This window comes from Acomys minous (genome assembly GCF_964271855.1).
Source record: "Acomys minous genome assembly, chromosome: 13".
Classification (NCBI taxonomy): Eukaryota; Metazoa; Chordata; class Mammalia; order Rodentia; family Muridae; genus Acomys; species Acomys minous.
Genome location: NC_140495.1, coordinates 73,015,864 through 73,033,500, shown reverse-complemented (window position 1 = coordinate 73,033,500; position 17,637 = coordinate 73,015,864). Strand labels below are relative to the sequence as shown.

Sequence of the window (17,637 nt, the reverse complement as noted above, 5' to 3'; positions counted from 1 at the left end):
CTCTCCAGTGAGGGATGTGAACGGGTGTACTTTCTCATAAAATGCTCTACTTCTAGGTTTTTCTACAGCTTCTAGGGTTTAAGTTATGAATCTTTGAAAGGTGCCAACACTGCGAGTTCTAGCCTATGCTGTTTGCGTCACAATTCATTGTTCTGATGCTTATCACTGATTTTTGTTAGTTTTATCTAATGCTATTTTTAGCTGCTGGCTGTCTCTTGAAGGAGGACTGCTCTATGCCTTCGTTGGACCTGCAGCCGCTGTTGTCCTGGTAAACTCTGAATTCATTTACTTGATTGCATAGAACAAAAGAAAGATTACAGTGGCTCACTTAGGGTCGCAATTTTGATGAAGTGTTTGGTGGGTAGAAATCTTAAAGTTCAATCACTTATTACTTTAATTTTAACATCAGTTGCATTCAATCTTATATTACTCTAAAATATTCATATTTAAGTACTAAAGATTATTAAACTTGAGAGAACAGAATTCCTCTTACAGTCTTTTCAGATAAAGAAGTTCTAGTGAACTTCAATAAATTCCTCCTCTACAGTAGATAAAAATCCCATGCTTACTATCATTGCACCTCTATATTATTTTTAATGTATTTATATATGAATAGGGAGATTTACTCAAGATGTCCACTCCCAAAAGCCTTTACCTATCATTTACCCATATGTATACATACATGCATGCGTACATGCATACATAGATGTGTATGTACATACATACAAGCATACACGTCAGGTTTTTAACCTCTATGACACAGACATTCTAGAACGGATTTTTGTTTGTTTGTTTGTTCGGTTGGTTGGATGGTTTTTCCAGAGACAGGATTTCTCTGTTTAGCCTTGGCTGTACTGGACTTGCTTTATGGACCACGCTGGCCTTGAGCTACAGAAATCTGCCTGCCTCTGCCTCCAAATGCTTGTATTACAGCCACACAGCACGTTGCAATGGACATTTCCTTACTCCGTAGTCAGTCCTATGTACTCTAGTATGTTCAGTAGCATCCCCTCCTTCTGCCTACCGCATCTCCAGATGTTTTGATGTTCCCTGTGGGTCAATATAATTCTGTTAAAACCCCCGATAGATGTTAGACAAAGGTTTTAATTATTTTTCCTTTGGAATGACAAAACAGTTCCCTAATTTAAAAAATTATAACATGCAAAAATTTCTACCAGTTTTCCATATTCTCTCCCCCCCAACTTGTCTCTCGTACTCCTCATTTTGGTTTTGTCAATCTGAAGAAAATTAGAAAATTAAGGGGGGATAAATCATATAACTTAAATACAAAGATGTAGTTCACTGTTCAATTAAATATCAGTTTGATAATTCCCCTTCAGTTTTTGAATGAGTCATTCAATAACTTGGGAGCTGGAAGTGTCTTTCTGAATAACTATTTGAGTCTTTCTTCCTTTGCAGAATGTTCTTTTTTTTAAGCTGTAACAGGGAACAGCAATTGCCCAGGATTCACATGTAGATAGATAGAGATAGAAAGAAAGAAAGAAAGAAAGAAAGAAAGAAAGAAAGAAAGAAAGAAAGACATATAGATGGACAGACCACTGAAGAAAAGAGTGTCACAGAAGAGTCTAGGGAAATCAAAAACTATTAGGAACACTTCTGCCTGTTGCACTGATTTTTATTAAATAAATTAAATTAATGAGTTATTTTCCTAAGCCTACATAATAGGTATATAATTGAAACACCAGTACAATGACTCTTTATTGGCCATCAATTCTCTCTCATATTTAAGTTGTGAATTAATGGAATCCATAGAGCTTAGGTTTTTCTCTTAGTTCAGATAAGGTGAAGTACAGTGTTCTTTCTCTGGACTGAGTGGTGTCTTGCTGAGACACTAGGAGTGACACCTTAACAGACATGCTTTGGATCTTTCACATATCAGAAAGTGGACAGATTTCTGCCTTCTCTTAGCAGAGGAAGAACAGGTGCATGAGATCCTGCGGCCCACTAGTAGAGGGTAAAGGGCTAAGTTATGTGAAAAGAAAAGGCTCTTCTTTGATTTTCTTGGTCTTCCTACTGGGGTGGGTATTCAAAGTCATCACCTTCTACCAATAACTACTGCAGTGACTTAACAATTTTACTTGAAAGAGAATATTTTCTTACTGATTTCTCTTCTGATGATATTATACAAAAGGCCATGTAAGTGAGAGTAAGGAAGTCTTACAAATGACTAAAAAGCACCCAGGAGAGTGTATTTTAAGAATTGGTGTCAGTATCCATCTCTTGAAGGAATCTGGAGGTTGAGGAGGCTATTGTGTTTTTTTGGATAATAAAGAGTATCAGAAATCACCCTCCACCCCATCCCCATCCCACAGCCCAGTCCCTTGCTGGGAGATTTAAAGTTTAAGCTCAATTTTAAACTCATTTAGTCCACTGTTTTAGTCAAAGTTTCATAAAAAAGAATAATGCCAGACTGGTAGAGTTTGGTACTATTTAAAATTTAGAAGGATCCAGAGGGTCCTAGAAGCCTACAAGTAGAACATTATGATAGGCAGATTTGGGCTCAGGGGTCCCGCTCAAACTAAGGCACCAGCCAAGGACAATACAGGCGGTAAACCTTAAGCCCCTACCCAGATCTAGACAATGGACAGAACACTCTCCACAGTAGAGTGGAGAGTGGGATATTACTTTCTCACACACTCTGGTGCCTCACCTTTGACCATGTCCCCTGGAAGGGGAGGCCTGGTGGCACTCAGAGGAAGGACAGCAGGTTACCAAGAAGAGACTTGATACCCTATGAACATATACAGGGGGAGGTAATCCCCCTCAGGAACTGTCATAGGGGAGGGGAATAAGGGGAAAAGGGGAGGGAGGGAAGAATGGGAGGATACAAGGGATGGGATAACCATTGAGATGTAACAAGAATAAGTTAGTAAAGGAGAAAAAATTATAAAAAAATGAAAAAAAAGAAAATAAAATAAAATTTAGGCAACTGGAGGTCAATTTTGCCATGTTAAACTGCAAATCATGGAAATTAAATGTGTTTAATGGACTTTAATTGTTAGGGGCACACACCACTGTTGAACTGCTCATTGTGCCTTTAAGAAGTTATTCATATCACTCTTCAGAATCATGCACCTCCGTGTGGGGTTTAAGGTTTGCTTTCTGGAGAAACAGAGACCTGATCCCCTTCAGTACCGTTGAAAGGTCAACTTTCTTTCTGTTTGACAGGTCAACATGGTGATTGGCATTTTGGTATTTAATAAACTTGTTTCCAGAGATGGGATCCTAGATAAAAAGCTCAAACACAGAGCCGGGTAAGCTGCCATTGGTGGATTTTGAAGGTTCTTTACAAGTAAATCCTATAGTCCAGGTCTGTCTTGTCACACGCGGGGCTGTGCCCTGAGCTTTGTCCTTGATGTGCTGGTATGTCTGGTAGATGCTGCTGCTTAAGGTTTAACTTATACAATGTGATATTACATAGTAGAAGAAATAAATCTAATATGTAGGTTTAGATTTGCCAAGGGTGAATTATTGAAGATAGTATGTGGAATAATAAGAAAATAACAGTATATAAAATAAGATGTGTGTGCATATTGCTTGCCCATCTGTTACACTAGGTCTAGGTTCAAAATAGTTATCCTAACGTAAGGGATTTCAAACCACAAAATTTTTTTGTCCTGTCTCACAAAAGACAGAAGTTAGATTAAATAAAATGTTAGTTTCAGACAGGACGAAATGGGGGACAAAACTAAACAGAGTAAAATAGTGCTGGTGGGAGGAACAGGCATTCTCTCCAATTGTATAGACCAGAAAAACTTACTTAATTACTTAAAATAAGTACTTACCAAAGATTATTTTTATCACTTATGTGTTTCTTTTACATTTAAAATATAATTTACTAGAAAAGTTATTTGTAATTTTTATTTGCCCATTTTAGCCATTTATTCAATCTATAAAAACAGCTGTCTCACATTTACTGTTAATACTATGCCAACAAGCACTTCATATATAGTTTTATAGAAACATTTTAGGTTACAGTAATACCCCATTCTAAATATTTGTGTAAGATATTAATGCCCTTTATTTCTTCATGAGTCTTTTCTTACAAAATGTTACATTTTCCTTTCAGGAAAAAAGTACATTTATTTAAAATGTATTTTTATAATTATTCCCTTTTTAAAATACTTATGGTATTTTTTAAAAGACTATATTATGTGATCACTTACTGATGAGGAATTAAAGATCTTTCTGTTTTGATACTTTATGTGATGATTATAAAGTAAGATACACCAGGTAGTTCTTTTCCCTGGTAAAAGACCAAATTTAATGGATTTTGATTAAAAAATAAATAAATTTGGTATTATTTACGTAAAACCCTAAAACTACAATGGCACAATGAAAGCATCTGTAGATGGCCCTTCCTGACACAGACTCACTTTTAACTTACATATTGCTTTGCATTAGAGATTAGTGCCTAAACCATCCTAAATTTACTGTCAACACAGTAAATTCCATTATGTCATTTTCCATGGACACACCCTTGTTGGTTTGCCACATGTAGCTGGAATAGAGTATCCATTTTTTCTGTTGATCTGACTAACTACGGGGTAGAGAAAGCGAGCTCTGATACTATTGGCATGAAGATTTTCTAAAGGAGTTATCTGAAGTCATAACTCTGCAATGCGCTAGCTACACGCATGTGTCTCCAGACACGCTAAGTTGTCTTTCTGAAATCCAGTCTCCTCATCCATTAAATATAAAATTTTCTTTGCCTCATTACCTATATGAAGTAATGCATATAATGATTTCACAAGAACATTAGCAACTGGCAAGCCTTACTCAACAGTGGATCTTATGATGAATGAAATAACATGAGCAATAAAGGTCTCTATGACCTCATCACCCAAGGCAGTGAGGTCAGAAAAGCAGATGAGCTCATTACAATGCTGAAGAGTCCTCAAACTCGTGGCCAGTGCTCCTTTTCACACTTCATTATTTTGTCTATCATGTCAAGTTTGAATCACGCTTTTCTTTGTAAGTGGTAAGCAGAGACTTCAATGATACCATTGCCGCAGTATGAGTTTAAATTACTAATCTTAATCTTTATATTGGCAATGATAACAGTCATTGGAAACCTCTAATTCTAAAGGCATCCTTAGAAGTCACATAAATTTCAATGGCAAATCTGAGACAGTGTCTTTCTGTTCCAATGAGAGACATCTACAAAGACACCTCAAGTCTCTCTACATGTAGAATTCTGATCACTGCCCCAAGCACAGGCAAGCTTTTGAGGAAATGACCAAGTTTAAACAACATTTGTCAAATAGAAATTCTTAGCTATAGATTCAAATTTCTTCCCTAATCTGAAGTGTGAATAAAGGAAACTTTAAAATTACTGTGAATGTGTGAAGTTAATTTTGGTGCCCAGAGAAACAGTGAAGACAGTAATGAAGACTTCAGTGAGGACTTTAATCAGATGCACTGAGAAAGCACTGAGCATTGATATAGACTGGCTTAATAATTGAATTCACTAATTATAAAGATAACTAGTTCAGGTTGGCTGAATATATACATATACATATATCTATATATGCATATATAGAGAAATCATATTTTCTGAAACTAGATGACATGATTTAAAGTAGAATATAGGACCAAGATATTCATTCTTTCATTTTTTTTCTTTCTAAATTTATTGCTTCTTATACTTTATAATCACTTATTAGAAGTATTCAAGCATATCTTTGGTGCTAAATAAATATTTATAAAGGAATGAATGAATAAATGTTTAATAAATAATTAAAATATCTTGACAAACTGTGTAACATCTAAACTATAAATGCTTTCTAATATATAAAATATGTTTACCAAGGGTCATTTGCTAAAAGTAGAAACATATATTACATGAAATGATAAGTCAAAATAACTAAAACAAAGTTATAAGGTACATCTTAAAACAGAAACATCTTCAAACAAAATTTAAGAGCTTTTAAAAAATTTCATTTTCTCAATTTTTTTTGCTATGGTGTTTTCTGAGATACTGCATTGAACTACTGTCATATGTACTTGAAATCAAGGAACACGGCTTCACACCGCCATTTACACATTTCATGAACTTTCTTAAAGTAGAGGAGAGAATTCCCTTACTTTAAGGGAATCTGTTAGATACTAACACTAAAAGAGTCAAATAATTTTCCAGAAAATAACAGAAATAGTTGAGAAGGGAAGAAGAGCAGTAGACTTCAAGTCTGACAGTGGTGATAATGGAGCAGACAGACAACATGAGGAGAGTGGGGGAGCAGCCCGGGTCTTGTACTCTGATGCAGAAGTATTTATCAGAAGATATGGACCATTCAACCTTGTGTTTCGTCATCACCTAAATTTATACTTTTTATGAATGTAGAGTTTACAACCTAACTCCAAACCCTTGATTTTTTTTCTCATAAGATCTGCTGATCAATCTATAATATATTTCAAGTTTATCATCCCATGTAGGCACTGTTTATAAATGAAAAGAAATCAAGCACTCATTCATCGGCCGTATTATATACAATAATAAGCTCCGCTATAACATTAATTTAAAAACTTAGAGGGAACCAGCAGTGTGGGTTAGCAGTTTCCAAAATGTACAAATTGACTTAAGACAGTTTACCTCCTGACCAGTCACCCAATACACTGTATAATGTTGGAGCCTCATCTTCAGCTTTCTGGGCTAATATTTCTGCCAGACTTGTTCGCAGGGCAGGAACTATTGAGGACTTGCTTACCCTGACTTGGCAGAGTGTGGCCTCGACTCTGCCTGCATTAAAAGTATAAAAAATAAATAAAAAAAAACTTAGAGGACAAACATGTTTTGGATATAAACATCACATGGGAATGCAGTACAGAAGTACACCACAGAAAATTCTTTCAAGATGTTTCAATTTTTGATTTAAGTAACTTCTTTTTGGTTTTCCTAGAAGGGTTATACTTTGATGAACACATAATGTTGTAGGAACAGTGCAAGTTTCCGTAAGGGCAATGTATGCAAAGTTTGCCTATGTAGCCCCATTTTGCTTCCATAAAGTAACAGTAAGATGCACAGTATTTGAATCTGAATTCCCCTGCAAAATGTCTTAGACCAAGATGGATTGTTAAATGTTGTATGTCTGAAGCCTCTTGCTTTGAACTTAATTCCTATGATAAATGTTTATTATTGCAGAAAACAAGTACTTCTTTATTATTAGATAATATTTCATCAAATTCCATCAGCCCTTATATTCAGATCACCCTATAATTTGAACATATATTTATGCTGTAAAGATATCAAAATAAGAATCTGTAGAGGTACATCTCTCACAGGTGAAGAATATATAAGTACATATATGCATGTACTTTCTTAGACTTCCTGCCATAAATATTAATATTTCTGGAGGCCTTCCTGACACTTGAAACTTCTTCAGATGGTTAAAAAAATCTTTGAAGCTAGAAATCTCTACATATTTGTTTACCATGGGTCTGAATAAAGGGTTATCACTATATGTCTACCCAAACATATACACATATTTAACTTAATGTCTTAGCCAATTGCAGTTTACAGATAAAGGGCCATCTGTAATGTAACTGATGGAAACATACTTAGAATGCTACTTCAAAGGCCCACACTGTTAAAAGGTGAATGTTGCAGAGATGACGTATATTGTAATTGCATCTGTAAAATGATCTAGAATGTTCTTCCTTGATAAGTATACTTTTTCTGCATGAAATTGTATTTAAAAATGAACTTGCAGCTGCAACGTTTTTGGTGACAATTCAATATTTTTGTTCTTTTTGTGGGTGTTCTGTTTGTTTGCAGTCAGATGAGTGAGCCTCATAGCGGTTTGACGCTCAAATGTGCCAAGTGTGGAGTAGTTTCTACAACAGCTTTATCAGCCACCACCGCCAGTAACGCCATGTTAGTCCCAATCATTTACATCTTTTTGCTACGAATCTTTACAGTGCATGTGAAAAAAAAATGCTATGATGGAAAAAAAATGTGTTTGCTAATGCTTGACTATTTTTAATTGGCAACTACCTTTGTAACGATTGTGGGATAGTCTATAAAAGCTTCTCAAGTGTTATCTGTTTTGTGGTTTCCAAGTTAATGGTCTTGGCACCACGCGAAAGAGTGCTTTGTGGGAGAGTGAATGGGGGTTTGGTTATGGCCTGGACCCTGACATGCAACTACGTAATACTGCTTTCTTCTCTCTTTCAACAGGGCCTCTCTTTGGAGCTCCTGTGTGGTGCTGCCCCTTCTGGCTCTGACATGGATGTCTGCGGTTCTGGCCATGACAGATAAACGTTCCATATTGTTTCAAATACTTTTTGCTGTGTTTGATTCGTTGCAAGGCTTTGTGATAGTCATGGTCCATTGCATTCTTCGGAGAGAGGTGAGAAATACAATTTGTTTGTGAAAGAGATAAGTGAAAGTGGGGTGTAGTGTCTTTTAAAAAATTTATTAATTTATTCATATTACATCTAAATTTTTATCCCATCCCTTGTATCCTCCCATTCCTTCCTCCGTCCTGCTTTCCCGCTACTCCCTTCCCCTATGTCTGTGACTGAGGGGAACCTCCTCCCCTGTATTTGCTCATAGGGTATCAAGTCTCTTCTTGGTAACCTGCTATCCTTCCTCTGAGTGCCACCTCAGAGGAAGGCATGGAGTGTCTTAACTTACTGGCATGATTTTGATTGTAACCTTGGTCTTCACTCTAAGAAGATCTTCTCCAATGACAACTGCTTAAGATTCAAAATAGAAAAGAAGTGTTAAGGCAAAACTCATGAGGCTTTGACACTCCTTAAGTGACAGATTGAAAGGCATGGGCTTACATGAGGGAAAGTCACATCCAGAGGTGCCAAGACCCAGAAAGACTGGATTCAAGGCAGGTGCAGTGATATAGGTATGCTGGAGAAGCTGGAGGAAGAAAGGGTAAGGTGGGCATGTCTGGAACGGCACTGTTCATACACATACTGTGCTATTGCTACCTATCTTCTTGTTTATGCTACTGCATGGAGCATGTTCTTGGTCCTTACTAACTGAGTCTCCCTTCACGTGCCAATAGATTACATTTTAAACTTACTAAGATAAATGGTTTAGATGTGAATGTTTATGGGAACAACTACAGTACCTGCATATGGTACTGTAGTCATTATACGCAGTAATTGTCCACAAGACCTGTGTGCCCGCATTCACAGAACATCTCTGGGTCACAGTCTAGAGTTTATTTTCAGGAAAAGGAGGAGGAAGGCTCCCCAAGCCTAGAGACACTAAGAGGCAGTGAAAGACTGAAGATGTGTGTTGTTGAGGGATAAAATATTGTTTTCCAACCACTGTGAAAATTATTCCGAGTGCTTGCAAGCACCGACATGGTATTTACAAGGTTTATGAGTCATTTCAGTGTTTACTCTGGGGATAAGTGGGGAACTAAAGAACATGCTGACACCATGCCATGTGAGTGATTTCGAGAACAGTCGACTGTCGGGTCAAATTAGCTAGCTTGTTGTGCCGTGCACACTACAAAGTGTGGGTGCTTCCTTTCATACACCCCGTTGTTTTACAGTGATATGCGAAGGTAACAGAAAGCATTAACCTGATTTATTAGGTGGGAGGAACAGTATTTCTGCCTTATTTCAGGAAGGCACAGATGTCAGCAGTAAACTCACAGGTGCATTCTAAGAATATTCTATGAGAACCCATGAAAACAGACGAAGTGTGACTTCATCTTGCAAGGGAAAGATATTTCACCACTTCTCAAAGTCTGAAGTAGCTTACAACTGTCAAGCCTTGCTCACCAACTTCTACCTAAAATACCACTTCTGAAATCTCCCAAATATCAAGGTCTTTATATAGCAAAGTAATAAAAGTTAAAAAGAAATTGAATGATAATTTAGATTAAATTCTTTTCCAATTATGACTATCTTGTGGATCGTCTGTATTAACACTCCTCTAGTATTTTTCACAGAATTCTTCTAAATTAATAGACATAGAGCCATTTCAATTAAGAATTAAGGATGGCCTATTCAGGCTTTAAGCAAGGTACAAGATATACATGTGCATTCAATTATCAGAGGAAACTAATGCCCTACTTACTAAAGAACAGACAAGCACTCTATTTTTATGTGAAATATCTCTTTTCTCTTGAAGACATGGTCTCATGTAACCTATGCTAACCTCAAACTCACTATGTCAGTTTTATGCAATGCTAGAGACTCGATCCATAGCTTTGTGGATGGATGCTAGGCAAGCGTTCTGCCTGGTCAGGAACATCTCCAGCACATGTCTTTTTTTTTTTTTTTTAGATGCTATTAGGCTATGCTCAAAATAAATAGAATTCTAAGTGACAGATATTATGATAGCTCATTATCAAATTTTTGCTACTTACTGGGAGAAATACACTTGGCAGAAAAATTCTTGATGGCCATCAAAACTTTTCAGTGCTTTCTAATTAGACTATTAACTGTCAAAAGCATGATTTAAGTGCAATTAAGTCCAATCATAAAATAAATACTTCTACTAAATAAGATGTCTATAAATACATGTTTTCTCTATCAATGGGAGCAAGAGCAAGCCCATTTCCTCTGATATTGTTCAGTGTGCAATTGAAAATTAATAACTGTATTACTGATAAAGTCATAGTGAGTTGTTATAGCATTCCTTAGTTCTAACACTACAATGAACATATTTCCTATGTGTTTTTTTTTCTTTTTCATTCAACACTGTGTAACCTTGCTAAAACTCATACATTTCACTTAAGGGTAAGTCATTCAAAATTCCTAAGAGAAATTTTGTTATTAAATAACTAAATTTTTAAAAAATTATTATTTAAACCATTTTATACATTACATGGAATACATTATATCATTATTCCTTGAAAGCAAAGCCTCCCTCTAATCTACATGTGTACTCACAGACGTTGGCAGGGTCTGGCTCATATTGGGGTCATTCTGCTCGAACACTGAATATAGTGTAAGAGAAAAGGACCGCCTTTCCATGTCCTCCTCCTCAGCCTTCTGCCAGTACTATTGCCATAAATAAACACCAAAGCAGAGTTCATAAATAATGTTTGTCAAACGCTTAGTTGTAATGTTTAACTCTTAAGTTGGTAATTTGTCATTCATCCCTGATGATCCACAGGAGACCTAGCAACATAGTTCTGTCTTTATTGCTTTTTCACCATTTTGTTTTTCTGCTATTTTCTCCAGAATAGTTTTATATAATTTGTCTGGAACTTTTCCTTCTTGAAAAGATGCAACCAATGTAGGAAATACTTTTACTATAGAGACTGAGTGCATACATAATTTTATTTCTGTATGTTTTCTTCACATTAACATAATTTGGGTATTTTTTTTTCTATTGCTGCTTTCACTGACCTTGGCTTGTCCAATCTTTGTGGAAGAGAATGAAAGATAGCCTTGGCTTACAGAAGGAAAAGAAGACTGTAATTATGACATTAGACTGTAATATGCAGACTCTTTTAGGTGTGATTTTGCTTTCCATGGGCTCAATTTGAAAGAAAAAATAATTTCTAATCCAGAAACAAGGGAGAAACAACTGCACTGGTGCTGACAGCTTACAGCTCACTTCGATGAGTTTGTATGGCTGTGGTATATGTTAAGGTGGCAATGCATTGTCTATGTGCTCATATACGAGGCCAAACAAGGGATTCAAGTGTTGTCTCTCATTCTCTGCCTTATTGCCATGAAACAGACTCCCTCACTAAGCTGGAAGCTCCCCTATTGGCTGGGCTGGCTGGCAAGTGAGCATTAGGTATCCTCCTGCCTCTGTCCCCTCCTCCAATCCAAGAGCTAAGATTGCAGGGTTTTTTGACATAGACACTAGGGACTCAAACTCAGATTCTCTTGCTTGCAAGGCAAAGGCTCACCCACGGAGCTGTTTGTCCCACCCCCTTATTTATTTTATAATAAGAAATATGAATATATCTAAATACCTATTCTTTATCTTTAGGCCTGACAAATAATATTTGAATACCTTTTTTCCCCTGAACACTATAGTTGCCTCTTCTAAAATACCTTTGTCTGGCTGAGTTGTTTTACTAAATGTCTCCATGGAAAACAAAAGATGAAGCCAAAAAAGATAAAAACAATAAAAATATATTTAGGTATCTGATTTATCATAAAATATTACATACAATCTAGTTGCTAACATGTGCTCTAGCTAATCAGATTGAATCTAGTAAAACAAGTATAGATGTTTCCGGCATTTGTTGATTAGAATTCATATAAATTGAGCAGATAAGAACACATACTATTTACTATTCTCCTCATTGCTATGGAAATGAAACTACACAAGAGTTATGAAACCTTTGAAATAGTTCCTGTTGCTAGGAAACCACTTTCTTGGTTTCTGCACATTCTTCTCATCTCTGTCTCTGGCTGTGCCAGGCTCGAAGACAGTCTTACAGCTTGATGTCAGATGGGGAAAATAACAAGATTGTGATACAAAATAATCTACAAGAAACCCTGCCACTGAGTAAAGGGGGCGGGGGAGCACTTAGAATCTGAGCCTTATATGGATGGTCTTATGTCTCTGTGAAGCATCTTGTGGCGGTTCCATGACATTAGTACCAGGGCCAAGGTCTTCTCCTGTCTCTCCCAAGGTCTGGTGTGAAGGTGAAGCTACACCACATGAGGCCTCAAATATTCACTCAAACCTGTGAAGCAATTTTGCAGGAAAATCTTTAAAATAAACATGACCTGCTCTGTCTCTGTCTGTCTCTATCTCTGTCTGTCTCTGTCTGTCTGTCTGTCTGTCTGTCTGTCTGTCTCTGTGTCTCTGTCTCTGTGTCTCTGTCTCTGTCTCTCTCTCTGTCTCTCTCTCTCTCTCTCTCTCTCTCTCTCTCTCTCTCTCTCTCTCTCTCTCTCTCTCCCTCCCTCCCTCTCTCTCTTTCTCTCTCCTTCCCTCTCTCCCTCTCTCTCTCCCTCCTTGCCTCCCTCCTTCCCTCATGTCAGACTTCTAGTTAGAGCATTTGGTGGCCTTGATGACAGTTTCTTACTTCATACTGTATCCGAAAAACAGAGTAAGTGACCAAGTGTGGAGAAGATCAGGACTTACTTGATTGGCACATGTTGTTGGAAGGCAGAGGGATTAGGAGACAACTGATTAATTTACTAACACCTTCATACCTCTCATACTGAATTGAAAATTCCAAAGGAAAAATCACTTAAAGATTTTGTAGTTTTGCTTTGCTGTCAGTAAAATAAATTATGTGCCTTGATGTGCCTGGCAAGAGGCAACAGAATAAGCCTCAATTGTGAGCATGGACATGACACAGTCTAGGACAATGTGTTCTTGGTCTTAACACCATTTCCTTAGAAGCCACCCATTTCACCCCATTCTACATCCCATTTCTTAGGCAAGGAAGTGTAAATCTTGCTGCTTCTAGGTTAGGCTTGCCCTGACTGTCATCATTTCAGTTTATATGGTGAGCATTTGCATCCTTCTCAATCTTCATACATGTATCTGTACAGAGGTTAACAAAGCTGTGAAGTCTGACCAAAAAAAGGTGGCTTCAGTGAATAAGTTCAGACACAGGGAGCTTAAAACACAACCTGACACACTGTCATGGCTGCCAGGGAGCATCCAACTGCGAGTTCTGGTTACTCTAAATTCCTCCACTAACATTTTCCATCAGCTGCTCCCTACTCTGGGGGGAGGGGCATGGGCGGGAATAGCATCATGCAGCTATGGCAGGGAGCAGAGGCTGCTGGACACTGGCAGGTTTATAGGCAGCTCCCACTTTCACCTGTTTAGCTGCAAGATCTCACCTTGCAGCTCTTTTATACTGGTACAGATTGCCAATGTGTGTTGACTAAAGAAATAAAATGAAAACTTACCTGGTTGTTTTTCTTTTCCACCAGCAATGAATGAGTGTTCCCCTTACTCCACATCCTTGTGAGCATGAGTTGTCATTTGTTTTATTAATCTTCGTTATTCTGACTGATGTAAGATGGAATCTTTCTTTCCTTTTATTTACCTATTCTTTTCCTTTTTTATTATTATTTTTAAATTTTTAAATTTTAAATATAAAATACATTTATATTAGTACACATATGTACAGTAAGCTACCCACAGCAAGAAGAACCACGAAACAATCATGAATTATATAAATGTTACATTCATAGTGTTTTGACTATTTGTATTTGGCAGCCTTAAAGAAAACATCTTTCTTACTTTGGTGCATCTAAAATTCTGAATGTAAATCACTATCTATCATACCTCATCATTATCAACTTAAAACATCCATCTAGACCTAAAAACCTCTTAACCCCTAACCATCTAAACTTCATTGTAAAACTAAACTATCTGGTCTTCAACCCCATCATGGACTTGAGAAGGAATAAAATAATTACTTGAGTATTTAGAGAGTGTAACCTGCACTCCCTGTATACTCAGGTTATTTCTTTCTTAAATATCTTTTTTATTTGTTTGGGTTCATTCTTAGTCTTAAAGTCTTTCAATTTCTGCTCAGTGCATTTGAAAGGATATAAACAGAATGATGTGCAGGAATGAGGACTTTCACGGCAAGAAACCTGGTTCCATGCTCTTCTCTGTCACCTGTTGTGATTCTGTTGAGCAAGAGTCTTACAGTGTCCAAATGTGAACTTGCTCTTCTATGCTTCGCAAGCCTGTCTGCCTCAAAGGCTACCGCGCCAGCCTGAACTGCAGTGCTTCCTGTGAAGGTGCGAGGCATGGTGTCTAGCATATAATTCTCCTCTCTTTCCTCTCACATTTGCACACTAAAGGAGCAGCGCTACATTTTCAGATCATTTTTTTGAAACACCATCTAAAGAAGTTTCCACATGCCCCAAAGATGGATCTAAAAAGCTAATTTGAAGGTCGAAAGGATGGAAAATTCAAATAGCAGTTGGTAGATCCTCTAGCATGGGGGGAGCGGTCCCCATAAAGGTCCATCAGGGCTGGAATCTGAGAATTCATTCTGTGTCTTTGATTGTATAGCAAAGAACAAACTTCCCCTTTCTTAGCTTCAATAGGAGGAAAGTCAAGTAATATTTTTTAAATGTCAAGTCATTCATATTACTTATGTCAATTGGCATATTTATAAAACTGAGACTTATTCATTTAATGATTAAATATGAAATACAATATTATGTTGAAAGATCTGTGCCATTTGTTCAAGTATGAAACAATGGCGGTGATTATAGACTTAGCACATAGAAAACCCTTCTTCTCCAATAATGATAACAAATGAATACAAAAGTAAAACTTGTGTATTCCTGACTTAAAATGATCTCGTGAGTTGACAAGAATTCACAAAGAGCAGCTTGGGGTAAAACTGTCTTATTTTTATAAGAGGTGGAGTTTTGGGGTGAGCTCAGATCAGCAGCTAAACACTGTGCGACTCTTCCCTGTGAGGCTTCTGGGGTTTGTAACACAGCCAATGGTGCTGGGTGTTCCTCTCCCGCAATGTCTAAATCTGGCATGGGCTTTGCACAGTGACTCTCTGCCAGCTGCCTCTGGAGTGAGTTCCAATTGAGAAGTTCTCTTTCTTGCTGCTGCTGAGAAAACCCAATGTCTCACCCCATGAGGGAGAGACAGGAGCAAGACATTCCCCTGCAAACTGCTATGGAATGAGCTCTCAACCAGGAAAGTATATGAATTTGGAAAGATTGATTCCTTCTCTTGGCAGTTTTTTTTTTTCAACACATATTTTTATAGTGGAAGAAAAGGAAGAAGAAGAGGAGGAGGAGGAAAAGAAGGCACACACACACACACACACACACACACACACACACACACACACACACACACACACACATCCAATTTGTGGGGCCCACATACTTGCTGAAGCATGGACAAACTCCCAGCAGCCAGCCTCTTAAAGTAAACTGAGTCTTTCCTGAGCCGCACCACCACCAGAAGCCCTCAGTCATGGAGAGCTACACTTTAGCGTTTTCATCACAATTTTTAAGGGTTCTCTTCCTACGCTTTCCTGTGTAGGCTGTTACCTTTGGCGAGATATGGGTGGAGGTAAGAGCTGCCACAGAAGCCTTCCATGTCCTTCTTCCTCAGCTGTGAGTCTCCAGTCATTGATACTACTACAAAAGTAGCTTTCTTTTCTTTTTTCTTTTTTTCTTTTTAAGCAGGCCCCTAGCTGCGGTTTGAAACTTAGTGGAGACAGCACTGATAGGTATCACATTGCTTCCTCCTAAAGATGTCTTTCTCTGTCCCCTTGTCTTTATCTTGCTCATTACAGACCATCAGACTCTCTTAAAGTCTCATAAATATTTAAAAGTTAGTTACATATCTGTTCCTTGCTACCCCCTCTTACTTCTAGCCCTGGCTGATCATCAGTTAGAATGACAGACCTATTTCAGAATATTTCAAAGAGAAGGCATTTTATAATCTAGATATGAAGTGTGACATAATTAATGTTAAATATTTCATTGTTCCCCACAGATTCGTTTTTAAAATTGGGTTTACTGGCTTCCAAAAAGTTTTTGAAATGTTAATTCTGCAGGAACTCAGATTTGTCATAATATCTAATAGTAAGCTTTAAATAAAACTGTTAACTAAAGTAAGAAGTTAGTTCCTTATAAATAGTAAACCAAGGACAGTTATGGGATAGCCTTGTAACTATAACTTTGGCATAGGAGATTCAGAGAGGTTTAATTTTAGTATGTTATGGCATAGAATGGTCTATTTTTTCTTTTTGTTATATTTTATGTTTTTCTAGAACTTGAATTTTAAACAATCCCTAGTTTTCATGGGTATAATTCACAAAAGATAAAGCTCTTTGCTTACATGCTTAAAAAAAAAACAGTTATCAAAATGTTTGCACATGACTGGAACGTTTTCCAGATGCTATCTTCCCTTCAGCCCTCTGTGCTAAGGAGATGAGTCCTGTGCATCGTGTCTCATCGTTTCTTCCCACAGTGATGAGCAAATATTTAATGCCAACTCATCTAGATGGCCTCAGTGTATTTTCTGATTTAAAAAAAAAAGCAAATAAAGCATTTGGAATCAAATGAAATTTCTCCTGGTAATCCTTATGAATGAGAGTTCTGCATTAAAAAAATGTCTTAAAATCTAACTCTTAAATTATGGTACCCATAAGAACTTTAAAATGACCTTAAACATAGTGGGAAATGTGTGTGCTTTCCTGTCTTCTCTTTCTTCCAAACTACATCAATTGACTGAGAAAGCTGCTGTCTTTCTCCAGTTTAGACATGCCCTAACGCTCTGTCACATTTGGAAGTTGTTTAGGTGAATGTAGTGTTTTTGTGTGAGTCTAAGTGTATGTTTTGAGAAAGAGATGTATTTTATATCTTTTTCAATCATCCAGACAATGATTTGGAAGAGAAATTTACAGAATTTGATTTTACATATTTTAATATCAGCTGTAAGATCCTTGACAACTATTTGGCATTGGCTTCAAAATAAAGAACACTTAACAAGGAGTGGTGAAATTAATGTTTTTTATTGCTACAGTCAGTGCAAACACACAACTCTCTCCTTTTCAAAAGAGATAAGAAACATCTTATTCTAGAATCAAGTAAGACTGTCCAGGTCCCAGGAACACATATTTATATCAGTCAGAATTCCATGTTCCAACACAATAACACTTTAATGAGGTTTTTATAGTAATAGGCTAAAGAAGGTTACAAATCAAAGCCCCT

General features: G+C 37.1%; 1 protein-coding gene across 2 annotated transcripts in view; it reads left to right on the top strand.

Moving 5' to 3' along the window:
- The window catches only part of ADGRB3 (adhesion G protein-coupled receptor B3), a 708,182-nt gene that overhangs the window by 651,687 nt on the left and 38,858 nt on the right, over positions 1-17,637 (top strand). For both annotated transcript variants that reach the window (XM_084755178.1, XM_084755177.1), the window contains exons 22-25: positions 202-268; positions 3,190-3,275; positions 7,796-7,894; positions 8,198-8,369. In XM_084755178.1, the coding sequence (XP_084611304.1) occupies positions 202-268; positions 3,190-3,275; positions 7,796-7,894; positions 8,198-8,369 (424 nt within the window). The remainder of the gene's footprint in view (positions 1-201; positions 269-3,189; positions 3,276-7,795; positions 7,895-8,197; positions 8,370-17,637) is intronic.